Raw genomic sequence first — 20747 nt, forward strand, 5'->3', positions numbered from 1 at the left:
AGGGATATTCATTGTAGCAGTATGAATAATCTGTAATAGTTACACATACACACATACATACACACACACACATTCTTCACATACTGATGTAGAAAGAGCCCCAAGTTACATTTTATATTAAATAATTAAGAGGCAGATATGTAAATAGAAAGCAGAAAAAATAAGGGAACATTTCTTTTATATGGATCTATAACCAGATTTATTTTTTAATCTTTGAAAGAATAATCAAGCAACTAAAATTACCCACCATCTTTAGGTAGTTAGGCAGCTGTGGAACAAAGGAAGATGACTCCCAACTGAATACCTTTTTAGACTTTTTTAATGTGTGAACTATACCCGAAAAACTACATAAATAATATTTAAACACTACTTTTAAAAACAGTTTAAGTGGAAATTGTGAACATTTTGGACCACTAAAAACATTCCAGAGGCAGAAAACATTACCATGTACCCTGACAATGCAAGTTAACATTCAATTACCAGAAGAAAATGAGCAATCCACGTAGGAGACTATGTACTTAACCTTTCTTTCTGACCTCAGTACTCCACAAAAATAGAAGAAAATAAGGAGTGTAAGAAACAGAGAACAAAGAATGTTTTGGAAGGAAATGGTATAATTTTTTAAAGGAGGCATAAATGAGAAAATCCTCTATCTTTCTTTCCCAGAGTGCTGTGCTCTCTGTCCCTAAAGAGAGGATGATATTTTCTATGTCTTGAGAGGGCCAAAGAGGAACAAACAGGACTTCTCACCAGAGACACAAAGTGACATACCCTCTCCAACTGAAAGACTTAAAGACATTATTTAAACACAGACACATGCCCAGCACAATCAGGGCACCTGGATGGATTGTTTTAGGATTTCTGGTTTAATAAGGACTCTTTTGAGATCTCACATTCCAAAATCTAGCAATCTCTCCTCATTTTATAATTGAAACCAGGAAGTACAATTATAAAACAGTCTTAGAACCAGGTAACTTCAGATAACGTAAACAGTATATCTGGGCAAGATAGAGATTTATTAATCAATTCTTAACATATTTGAATGATTGTTTCTCAATTCTAGTCAAATTCTATTTGCCCCTTTCTGAGTAATGTAGCCAAGCAATAAAGTTTATTTACAAAGTAAGCATTATCCTCATGGCAAGAGTTTAAACAGAAGTACCAGAAACACTTTAACACCCAACTTTCAAGTTTTAATGACATGACCCATATTCAAACCTGGTCCATGCTAGTGACCTGCCAAGCCCCTGGCTTTTCCAGTTAGCCCTGAAAACCAAGGCTCCTACTATGATCCTACACAGAAAGGCTAAGTATTAACGAAACTTCATCAGCAGTAAAAATAAGAGGTATTCCAATTCTGTTTCTGACAAACCAATTTCATTATAGAGGGAATACTAAGCAGTGAGAAAATAGAGTCTTTGAAATCAGTGAGTTATGAGTCCTTAAGCAAATTACTTAATTTCTCTGTTTCCCAGTTTCTTCACAGGTAAACTGAAGACAGCACCATGCATATTTAATTGGGTCCATGTAAGAACTTAAAATGAGAAATTACCTAGTTGACTTTTTGGCACAAAATAGACACAATAAATGTCAATTGCTTTTCCAACATCTTTCCTCAGCTGTTCTTCCTGCCACCTGAGTTCAATCCCTTGCCAGGGAGTTGACCCATATGGTGCAGCAGACCTCTCCTGTCTAGCCCACTGCTCCCCTCAGCAGTGTATTTCAGTAGATCCGCCTGTTTTGCTCCCCACTCTGGTGAATCCTCTCCTCCCACACTCCACACCTCTGGCCTATACCCCAGTTCTTGTATGCATAAATAAACAAAAATAAATCTTAAAAAAAAACTAACATGTACTTTCATAATGTCTACACTATAAAAGCAATTTTTATTTGGGGATAATCAGAGGCATAATATAAAGATTCATTTACTGTCGTACTTTTCAGTGACGAATAGTTATAAAAGTAATTCAAATTTCTCTTCGAATTCTTAAAAAACAGCCATGAGATTTCTATTTCACATTGTTTTTATTAACACGTTTAAGCAAGTTTCTGGCTATGGTCTAAGTTTAAGCAGCATTCAAGTTTAAATACTGAATGACAGATTTCAACAATCAAAAAGAAGTAAATGTGTCATATTCATAGCAATATAATTACAAAGCTTTTGTTCTGAAAGTATGTATTCCAAAAACACATTTAGAATACACATGTGTGTGTATGTGTGTGTGTTACACATAAGGAAACACTCTACTTTCAGGAACTCTTGAAAATAAAGAATTTTGAGTTCATTTTTTTTACTCAAAATGATCAAAACTATTTGAGATACATTGGTGTAGATGAGTTTCATATAATATTTCTTTGAAGTCTAAAAATGCTTTAACAAACAAAAGTTCTTTTAAAAATCTGCCATGAATTCTCTACTTCTAAAATGATCCAGAGAAGTATTAACCTGGACAACCAAATAAAGAAATAATCTGAAAACTTGGTTTTACTTCCTTACACACACCAAAAAGATGCATACAACTACAAATGCTACTAGCTAAATGTTAAAAGGACCATAATCTATTACCTTCAGAAAACAACTCACAATTTCTTCTAGCAGTAATACTGGTGTCAGCAATAGTAATGTCTTACATTAGTGTAGATTTTTCCATTTGCAAAACACTTTCTTATATACTTTGCTCACGTTAGCCTAAGGACAACCTTGGAAAATAGGTAAAGCAGATAGTGTGTCCTACTTTACAAACCAGAAAAATAAGGTTCAAAGAAAGTTACCAAGAAATACCAATCTTGGGCCTCTCCTGGTGGCGCAGCAGTTGAGCGCTGGGCTGCAAAGCTGCCCACAGCCTAGGCAGTGCCGGTTCAATCCCCCGCCAACAGCGAGGGTCCCACATGGCGCGCAGACCTCTCCTGCCACGCCCGCTGCTCCCCTCAGCAGTGTATTTCGTCAGTCTGCCTGTTCTGTTCCCCTCTCTGGCTCTGGTGAATTCTCTCACCCTCCTGCATTTCTGACTGTACTTAGTGCTTGTATAAATAAATAAATAAATCTTTGAAAGAAAAAAAAAAAGAAAAAGAAATACCAATCTCTGTCTTCCAGCTTCTCTTCCTCATTAGAATTACAGAAAATTTTGAATTTTTATGCCAAAATGAGTAGCATCACTACAGTGACACTGGTACAAAAGTAAGCCAAAATTAGTCTCAACTTTTTTTTCCTGGATCTTACAGGAGATTAAATATACAATTTAAAATACTGCTGATCTAATTGACTAAAGGTGCATAAAAGTTCACAGTCCAGTAAAAGTAAATGCATACATACCTAAATATAATCCAATGCTACCACTTGAAGTCCAGGGCTTAGGACTTCATAAGGCCATGCCTAGAATTCTTGTTCTTACTTTTGACTTGCTTCTGTGACTGATGCTAGCCATGGTGACTAAGTAAAATTTGAATCATTATCACCTAACCAGGCAATTCCACGAATTAACTTTGGATTAACTCTTAAAATAATCCTAAATCTAAATTATATTACATTCAAATAATAAAAATTTTTAAGAGTTAAATTTAAAAGTATACTTTGGGGCTGTGCCCCTTCAGTGCTGTTCATTGACTTACTATGAGAATGTCTGACAAACACTGCACACGTCAAAATATCTATGGAATGGTAAGATATTATAAAACACCATGGAAACAGAACTGTTGACCAAAGAGTTTCACCACTGTGCAATTAAAAGGGGAGACAGGATCTGTACACTTAATAATTACATATAACAATTACAGAGGAAAATGCCTTCAAGATGCACAAACTAAACTGGTAAAAATCCCATAAAGAAAAGTTTAACCTCCAACCCAAGTGACCAGAAAAATTTCGTGAAGGAGGAAACATTTAAGTTAGTCCTTAAATGATGACCAGGACAGGTGTAAGAGAGGGAGAACAGCTTTAAGTGAAGTAAAGTTTTGCTGATAGGACACCAATAAAGCTTGGGAATGAAGGCAGTTTGAAATGGAAAGTTGGATTACAATGGAAAATAAACAAATGTTTTCTTTCCTCAACTCTATGGCTACTTTTCCACAAAAATCAATTCAAACATAGGAAGAGTTTACCTGGAAGATAATGCAATAGTATTGTTCTTTGTGGTTACAAGTATGATTCTTGACAATTCCCATCCACAGGAATGGTTCAAGGTGACAATGAGAAATGAGGCCTGTGCTTGTTTCCTCTAAAATACCATCCAAAATAAATAGGTCCACAACAGTATTTCTCTTCTTATAGGTCTGATCTTGTAGTAAGTTGAGAAAAGTAAAAATGAGGGGAAATGGAAAGTAGGACCAAGCTTTATTTTTTTTTTAAAGATTTTATTTATTTGTACAAGGACTGGGGTACAGGTGAGAGGCACGGGAGGGTGAGGGAATTCACCAGAGACGGAGTGGGAAGCAGAACAGGCAGGCGGACTGAAAACACTGCAGAGGGGAGCGGCGGGTGAGGCAGGAGAGATCTGCCACGCCAAGCTTTATTTTTTTTAAAGATTTATTGTATTTATTTATGCATTAAGAGCTGGGGTATAGGCCAGAAGTGCACAGCGGGGGGGGGAGGGAGAGAAGGAGAGGGTGAGATGATTCACCAGAGACTGAGTGGGGAGCAGAATAGACAGACTGAAATACACTGCTGAGGGGAGCAGTGGGGAGAGAGGAGAGGTCTGCTGTGCCCTGTGGGTTAGCTCCCTGTCTGGGAGTCAAACTCAAGCTTCAGTGACTGCCTATAGCTTCATAGTGTTAGGACTTACCCCTGGTACCACCAGGGAGGCCTGGACCTACCTTTAAAAGCAAAGGGAACGGAGGATAAACTTTGTTCCACAATCACTTGAGGGGAATGTTAATAAAATAAGATTAAAATTCTGAGAAATTTTTATCTTCTGAAAGAGATTATAGAGAGAGATCAGGCTTTAAAAAAAATCTTGGACAGAATATAGATTAAATAGCATTTTACAGTCAACATCATTTAACCTGTTTTATATATGAAGAATACGATAAAGCATATAAAAGGCCAGTTTATAAGTTATAGATGAGATCGTTCTCATTTCTTTTTAAAGATTTCACCCAGCTTGATGGAAACTATGGATTAATTTATAAGAGACTAGCTTTTTCTGCTCATTCCCACATGCTATTTTGTATTTGTTCCAATCAATTTAAAGGTATTGTTTTCCTGAAAATATATTCAAGGTGTTTAATATCCACTCCCTTCAAGAAAAAACACAAGTGGGAATGCACAGAATACTGTATAATATGCTTGAAGTTTTAAATTAGCTTTCGATCCAATACAGAAAACTACATTAACTAACGGTTCTCATAAATAACTGAGGTGACATCTGACAATATAAAAATTGATTCTCCTCCAAGAATAAATAGCTGAAGGAGAATAAGCACTAGGGACATTTCTATTTGGGAGTGATGAGTTCTGACACTGTAGTAAGATTTTGTTGGCATTTTCTACAAAGTTTCACTTCATACTAATAAGACACTGTCGCAGATTTGGAGTAGTCTGGGCAAATGCTCTCAATTAAATTACCTCACTTTTAACTCAAAAAACCCATCAGAACAGTCTCTTTTCTTCACACACATTGACGTAATTACCATAGATGTATAGGCTATATTAACTATTTAAAAGTTATCTTTGTAATTTCCAAGGAGTAACAGCTACTGAATACAACCAAACACACTAAAAAATGAACAGATTACAAACTAACACAAGTTTCTGTTGTATCTGATACAAGAGAAACAACTTACCAAAAGTCAACAGTTTTATCTTTGAATCCAATTTCAAGGTTTAGCTAATATTCTTATGATCATTTTAAATAAGAAAGTGGCAGTAAAATAATTCTTTTTTTTTAATGCATACAAGAACTGGGGTCCAGGCCAGACACGCAGGGCTGGGGGCAGGGAGGAGCCACCAGAGACAGAGTGGGGAGCAGAACAGCCAGCTCTACTGAAATACACTGCTGATAGGAGCTGTAGGCAAGACAGAAGGGTTAGCTCCCTGACTGGGGATCAAACTCAGGCCTCAGTGGCTGGCAATAGCTAGATAGCACTGAGACTTTAACCCCTGGCAACCAGGGAGGACCCCGTAAAATAATTCTTGATCGCACACCAGATGGACGTCAGGGTATCTTACAACACAATGACTGAGCAGAGTATGTGGAATGTGCCGGGGCCTGGTATATCTGATGGACTTAAAGAACTCATAGTTACTGCTTTATTTTTTAATAACAAAAGACTAACTTTGGAAGAAAATTTTATGAAACCTCTCATCTAACTCTAGATTTCTTGAAAACCTAGAAAAACAACAGTTATATTTTCAAGGAAGTTAGGCTAGAAAACTGAAGACAACACCCTAAATAAAACATGTCGTTTCTAGGAGCAAAACTGTATGACTCATAAAAAAACATACAGAATGAACATTAACAGATGAACAATAATAAATATACCCAGTGTCTTTAAGATGTTTCATAAAGTTATGTTAATAATACTATAGTGGAAAAAATTTCTTTTCCCCTATCAGAGTATATTTGCCAAGATCACCAACAGATACCATATTAAATGACAAGAAGATGCTGGACCTTGTTTGGCAATACCTAGGAAGGAAAAATAGAGACGGACATAAAAATTTCGCTTTTACTCTCTTTGAAGTAACAGTAAAACTTTATCCCCCTGCCTAAACACTCATCTTCGGAGGGGGAAAAATTACCAGACTTGTTAAATACTTGAGCCCTGAAATCAGCTAGAAGTTCTCATTGAGAGTCCAAGAGACTACCCAGGAAGTTAATGTATGTAATGCCACCACCACTACTACCAAAAAAAGGTAAGAACTCATTTTCATCTCCAGACACAACCTCTTTGGTTTTCCTGACAAAGAAGCTTCCTTTACTTTATCCTCTGTCTACAGCCCCTGGAAACTTACTCTAAGATATTATTCTTAACATACTCCTCATAGAAAATACAGAAGACCATATATCCAGTTCTCGCACGGTAACTGATTGTTCAGAATAATCAAAGTCACGAATTTCAAGTGTAGCCCCAGTCATTACTGGTCCCTCTTCCTCTCAAATTTGTCCCTTTCAATTCAGACTGATGCAGACCATTTCTTAGTCATCTCTATGTAATCCCAAATATGTTAAAAATCATTTTAAACACAAAACCCGTGACATGTACCAAAATATCTATAGTATGTATGTTCACTGTACCCAGTCTAGTTGAAGGTATGCCTCAGGTATTCCAAAAGCACTAGCTATTCTCCATGACCTTCACATTCATTCAAATGCTGCTGCATTATTTGTCTTCAAATACTACTCTGATGCCCAGTGCCTGGATTCAAAAGCCTCCAATGTCTCCCTACTGCATAGTGTATAGATTAGAGATTTTCAACCTGGCATGATTACTTTTCAAGCCTATTAGTCACCCAAAAAACAGAGAAATGCACATTTTTATAACCACAAGAGCAAGTCAGTAAGATACTTCTTACAGAATATGTGCAAAATATGAGGGAATTAACACAGTACAGCAGAAGTCAAATATCTAGTCAAATTTTTTATTACAAAATCAGAAAACAGTTGTGTATAAATTTACTCAGTATGTAAATAATCCTATCAAGTCAGCAACTTTCTAAATATTCCGTTTGAATGTTTCATAAGCATTTAGCATTATTATTGGCAAATTGAGGAATTAAAATAATTTAAGTCATTTATGCAGGTATTGAAGAAGTAGAACACAAAACTCAAGGATTAATAGAATTGAAAAATCAATGTTTTTCATTTAATATTAAATACATTGTATTAATTCCCTAGTAGCAGTGTTTATTTCTAAGGTAACAAATTTGTCTTCTGTGGCACCAAAATACAAAATTTCCACCAAGTTATCTTCCCTTGAAATAAATAAGGAATAAAAACTGTGACATGTACCAAAAAATCTATAGTATGTTCACTTACTCCTTTAAAGCTCTTAAAGTTTTCATTTATAAATTGGCTAGTAAGAGAATATGAAACAGCAACTGAAACATTTGTGTTCAAGTGACTTATTAACATTTCCTACAAGTCATTTTAAAAACAAAACCTGAGTGAGAACACTACTAAGAAAGAAAAATAACGGTCAAGTTGATTTGATGTTTTGACCAATTTGACAGACATTTCCCAAGCTTCTGTCATTGGAGTTTTCTAAGTTAGGCCAGTCACAGGAGAAAGTTAACTATCCAGTCAAATCTGTTCAGAACTACATTACAAACAACTCCCAGAGTGCTCTGCAGTTGTCTAATACTTGACTAACTAAAAGACCATACATATATTTAAATTTAAGGAACATAATTTAAAAATAAATATATTTTTGTTTATGATATTGTTATGTTAATAGGCTCAGCCCTTGAAATTACAAAATATGCTTTCATAGCAAAGTGTGGTCTACTCTTCACCCTATCAAATATTAGAAAGAATGTTCTCCACTTCTCTGAGGTATAACTGATAACAGCATTAAATAATCACTCCCACACCCACTGTCCTCCAGAGGTATTGGCAAATAGAGGTTCGGCAAAGGACAAACTGGAAAACAAGTCAGACAGCACTGTTTAGGCTTTGCAAGCTATACAGCCTCTTGTCACCTACTCAACTCAGCTTCTGCAGGGAGAAAGCAGTCACTGACAACACCTATGAATGAGCTTGGCTATGTTCCAAGCTTATATACAAAAACAGGCCAGGGGCCCAATTTGGCCCAAGGGCTATAGTTTACTCACTCCTGATCTAGGGGATTAAATTTTCAACAGTTTCTTGGCTCTTCCCCTATATCAGGGAGAAATTCACTTCACTATTTGTGTTGTCTATTTCCTCTACTGGAGTCCAAAGTAGATCTGGAATTTTCAACATTTTTTAGTGAAGGATCTCCTAGAGACCAGACTAGATTTGCAGCCCTCCTCAAATGCTCCTGAGACGCCGCCTCGGCCACAGGTCTGACAATGACAAATGTGAACCAGCGTGAGCACTGTGAAGACTACCAGCCTGCTAGCCTCCAGGTTCCCCTCAAAACCACAAGCCAACATTGCAATTCATGGGTTTTCCTCAATGTCACTCAGGCATCAGCATCAGGTAAGAGAAGCATCCATGGGTTAGGGAGTCTCTAGACACTCCAAATATCACTCTGTGCCTTCCATGAGAAGAGCAAGTACATGTTAAAATTAAAAATAAAACATGGGTGAAAAAGTAGAAGACAAATATGATCCACTAACAGCATTCATTTATCTAATTTCATTCTTTCCTGTCTTTCTGTAATTTAAGCCCTTAAATGCAAAATATTCAAATTTCCAGCATCTTTTGACTAGGAATAGTCATGTGACACAGATCTGGCCAATGACAATTCTTTCAAAATAAAAGATGTTTTATTTTCAACACCCTCCCTTTTTTCCTGCTTCATGGTACATCCATCACTTTGTGGCTTTGAAAACTAAAAACTAAAGTCACTTGCTCAGTAGGAGACTAAGTCAGACTCCATAATGACATTGTAAGTATCTACACCAGAGCAGCCCTGCCTACCTTTAAATTTTTTATTGTGTGAAAAAATGAGCCCACAGTCAAGCCTCCATGTGTTCAGTTTTGGGTAACTCGCAGACCAATGCAATACCAATACAATGTAAGCCAAGAACTTAATTTATAAGTCACGTCAGTGATTTAGTGATAAAATACATTAATGATGAAAAAATATCTCAGGCAAAAGGTAAATTTGAGACTAAATACAACTAGTTAAATAATAACAACATATTTATTTAACACTCCACACTAGTATTCATTAAATTCTGGAGCAGATGTTAATTTGCCATCTATCTACTTCAAAAGAAAGAACATCGTAATATCATAAAATTAAAAGGATCCATAATCTCAAAATAAATAACTCCTTTTTTTTTTAAACCACATTATTCTGTTTTTGCCAAGGACTGGTTAAAAATTTGCCATGGTTGGGTATGATAATATTACCAACTTCACATGGGTGTGAAAATTAAACACATTCTTTTACGTGATAAGAAGAATGGGAAGCAAGTTTATGTTATTTTAATACACTCACTTGGCAAAAGTAAATAAGTGACAAATCAGTGTCTGTGCTCCAGTGCCTTATGAAATGTTTAAATAGTCCATGAAATTTCAAAGCTTGATACCCACAAAAGTTAAATACCTCACCACAGTCTGTTTGACCACAAAGTCCAGGAGCACAACCACTAGATTACGATGAAAATGCACAAAATATCAAAACTTTTCTGTGCATACAATTAAAGTTATAAATGTATAACTGCAATGGTAATCACTCATCCCAGAGCATATAAAGGGGAACAAGGTTTTTTAAGTGAAATGATTTTACCATGTTGCTAGTGGAATTCTCATTCATTTCCAATTAGTCACAGATAAAGATTCAGATTTGGAGGGTCACAATTGGGGCTACTGAACTTTGGGGTTTCTGCATACGTTGCATGCATCCAAAAGAAGACTGTGATTTCTCGAATTCAATGAGCAAGCATGCAGGTAACCTAATGCTTGGTTCTCAATTTTTTCCAGCTCTACAAAAGTAGGGGGATCAGACACAAAATGGAAATGCAGTCCAATTCTTCCTTACCTCACTTCTTGTCATGTTATACTACTGTATTTTAATATTTTAAATCATGAATTTTAAAAACTCCTCTGTTTGAAAAGACGCATGTGATCAAGCAGCTTCTTAATACAATAACTAAAAAATTTAACAACTAAATGTTTCTAACAATTTGACTAGGCATCTCCTAATAAATCTGAAAATGCTTAAAAGAAAATAGAGTTTGCCAAGCTGCATTATATAGTCCAGAGAAGAAATCAGGAGCTTATTGCCTTGAAGAATTCAAATAATTACTAATATACAGAACAAAATGGACAAACGTTAAATTGTTTTACCTACACTCTCACACGGTTTCACATTTTTATTTTAGAAAATTTTAGTTACTTCAAAGCCTGGCCAAGCCTTTTTCTTTTTCACTTGTGCCATCAAAAGGAATTTACTGTTGATGTCATCAATCAGAAAGTTCTCTTAACATATAGGTAATGTTTCCATTTTTAATTATTAAAAATGGTTAATACTTTCTAGCTCTTTGTTTGTAGTTACCTCAAGAGTGAGGTCTCATATTTTTAAATTCAGTCTTCCAGTGCCAATTTTATAGGAAAAAAGTAATATGTGGTACACAAAAACAGCATGCATTCCCTAGTGTTTACCACCAAAAAAGGGAAAAGTTAGGTGGCTAATGGAGAGTGGGAAGTGGAGGGTATGGGGACTGGCTTTATAACTGAAATGCAAAGGCATACACATGAGGGCCAGTAAGTTTTGTAGGTATATTTCTACCTTCAGCAGATTTTAAAAAAGAAATTCCTGTTTCTTTAATACTGAAAGTCCTAAAAAGTCTAAATGAAAATACTGACTACACTCACCTTCGATAATATTATCATCTGTAGCTAAAATATTGCTTCTGACTAGACTTTTTAAACACACCCTTGTCACTCTTTTCCCTGCTTTCCACCCCCTCACTCCTACCAAATGTAACAATTTAAAGAACTTGCAAGTTCACAAGAAAGGGAAAGGTGTACAGGGGAACACACAACTTCAATTTCACCTGGATTGACTTTCTTAAGGCACTACCATAATTTTGACTCTATGTTGCTTGATATACATTGAATATTGTATTTCCCACATATTTTTTTCTTATAGCAAATTGTGTAACTTACATAAATTAAGGATGATGGAACATTCAAATGCAGTAAAATACACTATCTCTTGAATAGCTACAAAAATCAGGTAAGAATATGGATGAAAAAATAGTTAAAAGTTATGTTAGCTCTCCTTGTCTATTTATTAAAGTTATAATGTATATAGGTATCTGTATATTTTAAATTTCCTCCAACTAATGTGTTGCTTCAACCATGTCATTAATGAGCCACTGCATTCAAAATATCTAGTTAAAAGACACTAATCACTTTAATAAGATTAAATTGTTAATCAGGAAAATTACTAATTTTTAAAATATCTTAATTTAGCAACTCCTTGTCAGCGTCACAAAAAAAACTACAAAATCTATGCTTCCTTTTATTTTTTAAGTAATTCTGAACTAAGTTGTCTAAAAAACAGCTCAAAGATACTTTCACTCTGCAAAAACCTTCCCATAATTTAACAGCTAAAATAATTCTTTATAAAATTATCTAACTTCAAATTTTACCAGTTGTCTAAAAATTATTTTTTTCTGGTTCAGGATCTAGTCCAGAATCTTACTTGGTTACCACTTTTCCTTATTCTCCCCTGATCTGTGACACTTCTTTCTGGCTCCTACAGTAAAGTCTTTTACTGTGAGACTATCACCACGGCTGTGCCCTTTTCAAGGGCATCATATCAGAAAATACATATTATTATGCTTATTATGGTTGCTATAACTTTGATCAGCAGGATCATATGGTGTCTGCCAGTTTTCTTCACTAAAGGTACTGATTTCTCCTTTCTAATTAATTAGGTAATCTTAAGGTGGAGACACCTTGAAACTATGGAAATATTCTGATGATATTAGATCTACACTATATTCTCATCCTACTGCCATACACAGATGATTCCTGCAACAATTATTACTTGATGTTTGCCTACAGGTGATTTTCTATTTCCGTCATTCCTTCTACTTTTTTATTGGAAATTCAACTATAACAAAGAGTTGTCTTTTTCTCCCCATTTATTTATCCAATTATTTGCTTATATTAGTATAAACTCAAAGATATTTCCCTCCTAGGGGTTATAATACATTGTTTTGTTGTTCAAACTGTCCCCAATTAGCCCACTGGGATTCCCTTGTAAATATATCCATTAGACTTCCTTCTGAATTATAAAAATGCTACTTGAGCAAGGCAGTTCTTTGAGTAAGGCATCACTGATGGCTAAAGTTATAAGCAAACAAAAAAGAAAACCTCTGTAAAGGAACTAATAAATTGAAACGCTCGAATGTGCTATACCATCACAACTCTTGCTCATCTAAAACGTACTGATCTTTGGTCTTTATTTTATACACATCACTCTAGAGTTTTCTCATTATTATCACTATTAAACCCATTTCACCTTACATTTCCCCAATCCTCAGATAATGGTACTTCAGGAACACAAAAACTAACCCCACCATCACCACACCAAAAGTACAGAGAATGAAGAAAAGGAAATCATACTTCATACAGCTCAGTAAGTAGTGGTTAATTAGCATGTGAAAATAGAGGGGTTTTTCCTGAAAAGATAAAAATCCTTACTGTCAAAACAATGTGGCAATTGCTTTGTTTTCCTCCCTACACACAGGCTGGCATTATAACCACTGAACATATTTTGCTAACTATATGTACCAGAGATCTAACAAAGCAACAAAAGACCAATTATATATGTACTGCCAATTAGTTCTCCTTCCTAATTTATCAACATTAATTAATCTATCTAAACAAAAAATAATGGTGCACGGGAATAAGGAACTGGTCTCAAGAGCTCACTGCACCATTACACTGTGCCTCACAGGTCAATACGAGCTTTTATACGAAAAACTTAGGTTTGCTTCTCAAGCTCAGAAGGTTCTCAAATCTTTCAAAGAACAAATGCTTGCAAATGTCATTCTCATTAGGGATTAAGAAAAACAAATATATTTAGCATTATGATATGATATGATATGATATAACCAGATATTTCTTATTAGAATACAAAACAAACACGTGGAAGATATCAAAGTTGAAGGAAAAAATATGTTAAAAGTCTTTAAAATGGGGCCTCCCCTGGTGACACAGTGGGGTGAGCGCAGCGCAGTGAAGCTGTCCGCAGCCTCACAGCCTCAGCCTCTGCAGCGCCATTCAGATCCCGGCCAGCCAGGGAGCAACCCACATGGTGCAGCAGACCTCTCCTGCCTCGCCTGCTGCTCCCCTCAAGCTCCCCTCAGTGTATTTCAGTCAGTCTGCCTGTTCTGTTCCCCGATCTATCTCTGGTGAATCCTCTTACCCTCCCGGGCCTCTGGCCTGTACCTCGGTTCTTGTATGCATGAATAAATCTTTAAAAAAAAAAAAAAGTTAAAAAAATCTTTAAAATGAAGAAAATTACATTTAACATGTATCATTTCCCCTATGAGCTAGGAAAAGTCCATCACTGTCACTGCCATGATTAGGCTGTCCTGACACAATGCAAGCAAATTTGATACAATGAGCTGCCGATATAAATGTGCTCACGTTCAGCCGCGGTGTAGGTCAGGCTCCTGATCATCTCAAGCCTGAAGAACAGACATCAGCCTCTAACAGAGCTCCCCATCTCTTACTTCCCTCCAAATCACAAGCATCTATATGCTGGTAAGAGTCACTCCCCATTCCTACTCACCCCCTGGGCTCCAAAACAATGAACAAAGGTCTATCATTTTCTTATAACCATGTGTGCAACTTCCACAACAGCAGGGAAGTATGGAATACGTTCCCTGTCCCCTGGTCTGGTGGGTGAATTCCTACTACCCCAAGACTCAGTACAGTCATCCAGGAAGTCCACACTCTGGTCACAACTGCCACAAGACAGCTGTTACAGCAATAATGAATCACTTTGTACTTATAGATACAACAGACTGGTAAGTTACCTGAGAGAAGGCTCATTTCATCTCTGCATTCCCAGATTCTACTGAATAGGTATTTCACTGAAATATGCTACAAAAGAACCATCATTTGACATTGCACTAAATAGTAAATGGATGTTCTTTCACTTATCCTACAAAACATCAGGAACCTACATTTTCTCATTTTACAGATGAGGAAACTGCTACTAAAACTGGGATGAGGCAAAGAAATAGCCCATAAAACACAGATATCAAGGAAGCATAGAGCCCCCATTTCTTTCTCTCTTTAGTCTAGATGAGTTACTTCAGGTAATTACAACTTGTTTTCACTACCTAGGAAATTTACAAATAAGTGACAAAACTTTCAAAAGTAAATTTCCATGAGTCAAGCCGAAGTAAGGTTTTTCTGCTTTATAAAACAGCTATCATATCTTTATTTCAGAGAGATAATTGTTATCTGAGACATTGCCTTAGGTAATGTTACTTTATGAAACTTGAATTTCAAATATCACCCAAGGCAGGATTCAGTGTGATCATTAAGTTTCTCCCCAAATCCTACTAGATAAGGACTTTTTTCAGTCCCTCAGTAAAATTTTCTTAAAAGACATGTTGACTTTTCTTATGATGCAAAGAATACTGACTTTAAGAACAGTTTTGGATCGTATACCCTCCTTTTTTTTTTTTAACTCAAATAGCAACAGTTAAAAATAATAGTGGCTGAAGGTTATAGCTTCTTTTGGCTTTATTGTATCCTTTTGTGAGAGGAAAAAAGGCAACAAATTAGCAACTAGGTAGTTCTCTTCCTTTAATTTTTTTGTTCTTTTTGACTCTTTGTGAAAGCTTAGAGGTGTTAAAAAAAAAAAAAACCTCTAGATACAGCAATGCAGTTGGAGAGATCCATTTTGAACCTCAGCCAAGACATACAAAGCTAATTATGGAACTATTAATTACTAAATGTTTATAGTTATTTGAAGGCAACTAAGTTTCCACCAATATTCCAAAAGAATGCTAATAATGTTTACCATAAACTTAAATTCTCACCTGTTCAAAGTGACATGCTCATACTTTGAAATTAGTTTTTCAGTTATAAATGTGTGCCTTTTTTTTTTTTAAAGATTTATTTATTTATATAAGCACTGGGTACAATCAGAAGTGCAGGAGGGTGAGAGAATTCACCAGTCAAGAGCAGGGAGCAGAGCAGGCAGAAGGACCGAAGTACACTGCTGAGGGGAGCAGCGGGCGGCAGGAGAGGTCTGCACGCCATGTGGGACCCTCCTCCGGTGGCCGGGAAGCAGCCGGGAATCGAACCAGCGCTGCAGAGGCTGCAGAGGCTGCAGAGGCTGCAGAGGCTGCGGGCAGCTTAGCAACCCAGCGCTCAACCGCTGCACCACCGAGGAGGCCCCTAAATGTGTGCCTTTTTTAACCTATAAATTCAAATAAGAGTGTTGCGAAAGCTAAACGCTGTGATCAAATGGGCATTACTTTGTGAAACATGCTTTTTAAATTGCATATAGACCATTTAGTTGTGATTTGTAAACAAAATCTAAGTAAGTAACAAATGTGTATTACTAGAGCCCAAGATAAGCTAAACTAGAATCCAAGTATTGTCAAATGAAAATAACTCGTAAACATGGATAAAAAGAAAACCAACTGGAAAATTGACAGAGATAGACACAATTCTTCCACTAGATTTGGAAGTTAAATATTTACCAGAGAGAGAGTCTTCTGTGCAGATTCTCATAACTCAAAGTTCTTGGGCTACAGGTTATTTTTTCAGTCCTCTCATTGTGACTCAAGACATATTCTACTAAATGACTTTGGAAAGAATTAAGTCTTGTATTGTTATGAACTCTCAGCTGACAAAGTCATGAGTTAGGAACTAAATCAAAAGATACAATAACCTCCCCTCCCCCCCAAAAAAGAGGTCCAATGGTAAAGGACAAATACTATTAACTAGGAGGAGATGAGACAGGGACTGTTTTACCCATAACAGTTACAAAAGTAACTTTTATGGCCAAAAACACATTAACTTAGGTCTTTAAAATAGAGGAAACAATTCTGCAATACATATTTCACCTGAAAAACTAAAAATATGCATCTGAACACTTTACAGAAGCAATTTCAAAGAGTCTGAATGCAACAAGTTAATAAAATGGTTTAGAAAAATCATTTTATTGTTCAAAGCCTCGGGGAATAAAGCTGTTTGTAATTTATTTAGGTCTTTACTTCACTAAATTGCTTTGGTGACCAAGCTTCCCATTTACGTGATTAAAGACATAAACCCAAATAGTTGAATAAAGCAATTATTTAAGAGTCCTGTTTTTCAACAGAGGTGCACTGAAAAATGTCAATAGAATGCTTAGTGTTCATTATTGTCAAGGGACTTTGTTATTTAGAACACAGGGCCCCACTGACCAGCACTGAGCCAGGTTTCCAGATACACAACATGGGACACACATTTCTTCCTCCTCTTAGACTATCAAGTGAACCAGTGACAACCCTTGAAATATGAACACCGATACTTTGGCTAAAAATTCTTGTCAATTTTTTTTCTAACTTCTCATTACCATTCTCTCTTTCTAATGATGTGGGTTCCCATTTGCCAGCATGAAAAGCTCCCAAGTTTTCCAAGTCCTGTGTTAACACTGAGACTCCCCCAGATCCCCCCACCCTTACCCTATTCGCTTCTAGCTAACATCTTAGGTTACAATAGTGACATTGCTTCTAAGCAACTGATTGACCTAAGTACAAAACTATATCCTCCTGGGGTTTGTGAGCAAAAAACTGGGCTGGAAGGGTTGAAAAGAACTGACTTCAGCAAAAAAATACTTCAATATCTTCCTCTGTTTTTTTTTTCTTTTAAAGCACCTTCCTTTTGCATCTAGCAAGAATCATCCAAACTCTTTCACTGTGTCTATGACAGCAAAACTTCCTAATTCACATCCTTCTGTTCATGATATCAAGTTTATTTAATATGTTTCCCTTCTTATGTAACAAAATTCTAACTCTAAGCATTCATGAAAAAAAGGAGTATAGAAAAACTTTCAGCTATTGCATTAACAAATAATCCAATACAAAAAGCACCTGCTACCAAAACATCTTTGAATAAAATGAATTATTTGTTTCAAACATTTGGATTAATTACTGTTGACAAGCCAGGTAAAGATGGAAAACATTCACATTTCAAACCACTTTCTCTTTGAAATAACAAATAAACATGGGGGGTGTGCACAGAGTAATAACCAAATGAACATCAAAGTTAACAGGATTGACACTTAAGAAGGTTCAAAATCTTTGGCAGCTTTCTCTGTTTACTCTGTCTATAAGGTGGGGGGGGGCCCACGAGGGAGGAAATACCTGACTTTCAAACTGTCAATGAAGCTTTCATGCTGTGGTGTTAGTTATATGGTCCACTTTTGACTCAAGCCAGGTTCTGCCCTGGATCAGTTATTACTTGGTACTACACAAGTGGCCAGGGGAACAGGAAAGTTTAACAGTTCATTTATTTGGCACAATCCACACACTGTGTCACAGAGGAAGTTTTGTCTCTTCCAGTCTTGTTTGTTGACCGCGCCCCTTCTCCTCTGGATAGGGTTGGAGTGGTGGCTACTCTAATTAATCAAGCAAAGGCACCTCTCTCCCCTCCTCTGATTTCCACTAAAGGCCTCTGACATCATTTTCTGACTGGCCTTGCTAGGCTCCAATATTCTCAGCATGTGTTGTGATTTCAGTTGGCACTTCAAACCCTGAAAGGAATGGAAATATTTCACAGAAATTTGCTTTTCCACCATGCTGCTACTGGGAACATGCATTTTCAAATGCAGATAACTGATTCAGTTGACAATTTTAAAACCAGCAGATGGAGAAGGCAAAGAAGAGGTTCTTGTAACGCCCAGGGAAAACAGCAAAGCTGGACATTGTTTTTGATAATGTTGGAGGGCCTCCCTAGTGGAGCCAGGGGTTAAGCCATGCACTATGAAGCTATCCACAGCCTCTGCAGCACAAGTTCAATCCCCGGCCTGCCAAGGAGCAACCCACGGGGCGCAGCAGGCCTCTCCTGTCTCCCCAGCTGCTCCCTCAGCAGTGTATTTCAGTCAGTCTGCCTGTTCTGTTCCCTACTCTGACTCTGGTGAATCCTCTCACTTCCCCCATCCGCCCCCCCATCTCTGGCCTGTACCCCAGCTCTTGTATGCATAAATAAATAAATCTTTCAAAAGAGAGAAAGAGAGAGAGAATATGTTGGAATAGGAACTTTCTGGGGACACTGTGTAATGAATTTCACCCATCTCTAGTGAATTATCACCCATCTTTCACACATTTGGTAAATATATGCAATTTATCTATGACACTCCCACCCCAGATGTGACCGCTCCATCATGAGAAATGAAAAATCAAAAAATGGTACCAGGTGTCATTCTTGTACCCTGTCCAAAAAGGCAGACAGTGGAAGATTCTATTTTACTCTGCTCTTCCCACATTAAATAATAATCAACGTCAGAGAAGCAGAGCATTTGGATTTGAACAGATGGCATCTAACAACTAACAAGCGAAGCAACTCTTTTGAGCATTAGATCTTAAATGTCTGAAGGTCTAAAAGATCAGGAGAGCTTATTTGTCTTAAGAGGGTTGGCAGCAGGATCTCCTGTAGTCACCTCCCAACGCTCAGGAATATGCGTCACTATTCACTCAGCAATTAAAAGCCAAAAAAAAAAAAAATCAAACCACCACAATTGTATAAAATTTCCCTCTCTCTAGACCAAATGGAGACAACCAAACCCAACACAATCAGCAATTCCTCCACTTGAGAGAAAACTAAGCCCGAAGGTAAACGCATGTATAAAGGTTAACAAACTTATCTAATTTTGACAAGGTTGTGCAACACCGAAAGAATCCTCAGGGTGCCCTTCCAGGGGGTGCATGTGAATCTGCCTGCTCTGCAGTTATGTCTGCAGTTTAAACTAAAAGCACGAGCCCAGCTATTTATTCAGTGTCCCTCCCCATCGCAAAGCAGCACCCTTTTTCAAATGAGCAAAATAGTGAAAAAAAGAAAGAGTGAAAAATGCAGTGTTTCAGTTTAAAAGACCAACACGACTTGTTCTTTTGCTGAGCCAGATAAGTTTCCTCCCAGACCTCTGCAAACACCCCAGAACTCCATAGGTGGAAATGCCACACGCAGGGCGCGGAAAGGGGCTGGCAGTCGGGGTGGCAGGAACAGCCGGCCTGCCGAGGCGCGGGGAGCCCCCCCTGAGATTCAGGGGGGCCGGGTGGCGGCTGGGAAGAGGGGAAGCCAATGAGAGGACTGCTCCCCCGCCGGGCAAACGCAGGGGGAAGGTCAGCAATGGGGAGGGCAGCGAAAAGGCAGCGGATACCTTAGAGAGGGGAGAAAGAACCCAGGATGGGCCGAGAGGGGAAGCCTCGTCGCCGGGATGCCCCTGGAAGTTGGGGTCCTGGTGGGAGAAGTGGGGTGCACGGGGCTGTGTCAAGAAGCGGGGTGGGGTGGAGGGGCAGCGGGAGGGGGAGGGCGTAGCCTGGGAGGCACCGACCCCGCCGAGCGCTGGCGGCCGCCGGCGAGGCTCACCTGGGGGGTCCTCTCGGCGGGGTTCTTCATCACGGCTTGGCGGAAGCTGTTATCCACGTAGGACGCCATCTCCCCCCGCGCGCCGGGCCGGGGCCGCTCGGCACCCTCGGCGGCCTCCTCCCGGCCCAGCGCGGCCGCTGCCTCCGCCCTGCGCTCTCGCCCGCCCGCCGGCGGCTCGGGGGCCAAAGCGCGGCGGGGCCCGCGGGGGGCCGGGCGCGCGGGCGCCCCGACTGGAGCGCGAGGCCGCGGGAAGACCCCGGGGCGCGCGGCGCCCGAGACCCGCGGCCGGGGGGACCGGATCGGGGCGCGCGCCGGGCGCTCGGGAACTCCTCTTCCTCCTCGGCGCCTCCTCCCGCCGCGCGGGGCCGGCTTCCTGCGCGCGGCTCCTCGGCCCGGGCTCGACACGCCTCCCCGGCGGCGCTCGGGGGACAGCGGCGGCTCCTCCCGGTCCCCGCGGGCCCGAGTTATTTTTAGGGAGGTGCGAGCGGCCGTGGGCAGGGGGAGGGCCGCGGGCAGGCGGGGCCTCCTCGCCCCTCCCGCGCG

General features: G+C 38.7%; 1 protein-coding gene across 2 annotated transcripts in view; it reads right to left on the reverse strand.

Moving 5' to 3' along the window:
- RAPGEF2 (Rap guanine nucleotide exchange factor 2) overlaps positions 1-20273 on the reverse strand; it is a gene marked incomplete at both ends in the record, with an annotated part of 193591 nt that extends 173318 nt beyond the window's left edge. For both annotated transcript variants that reach the window (XM_084245830.1, XM_084245829.1), the window contains one exon: positions 20205-20273. In XM_084245830.1, coding sequence (XP_084101956.1) covers positions 20205-20273 — 69 coding nt within the window. The remainder of the gene's footprint in view (positions 1-20204) is intronic.
- Positions 20274-20747: the final 474 nt, after the last annotated feature.

The sequence above is a fragment of the Talpa europaea genome (genome assembly GCF_964194135.1).
Source record: "Talpa europaea genome assembly, chromosome: 10".
Classification (NCBI taxonomy): Eukaryota; Metazoa; Chordata; class Mammalia; order Eulipotyphla; family Talpidae; genus Talpa; species Talpa europaea.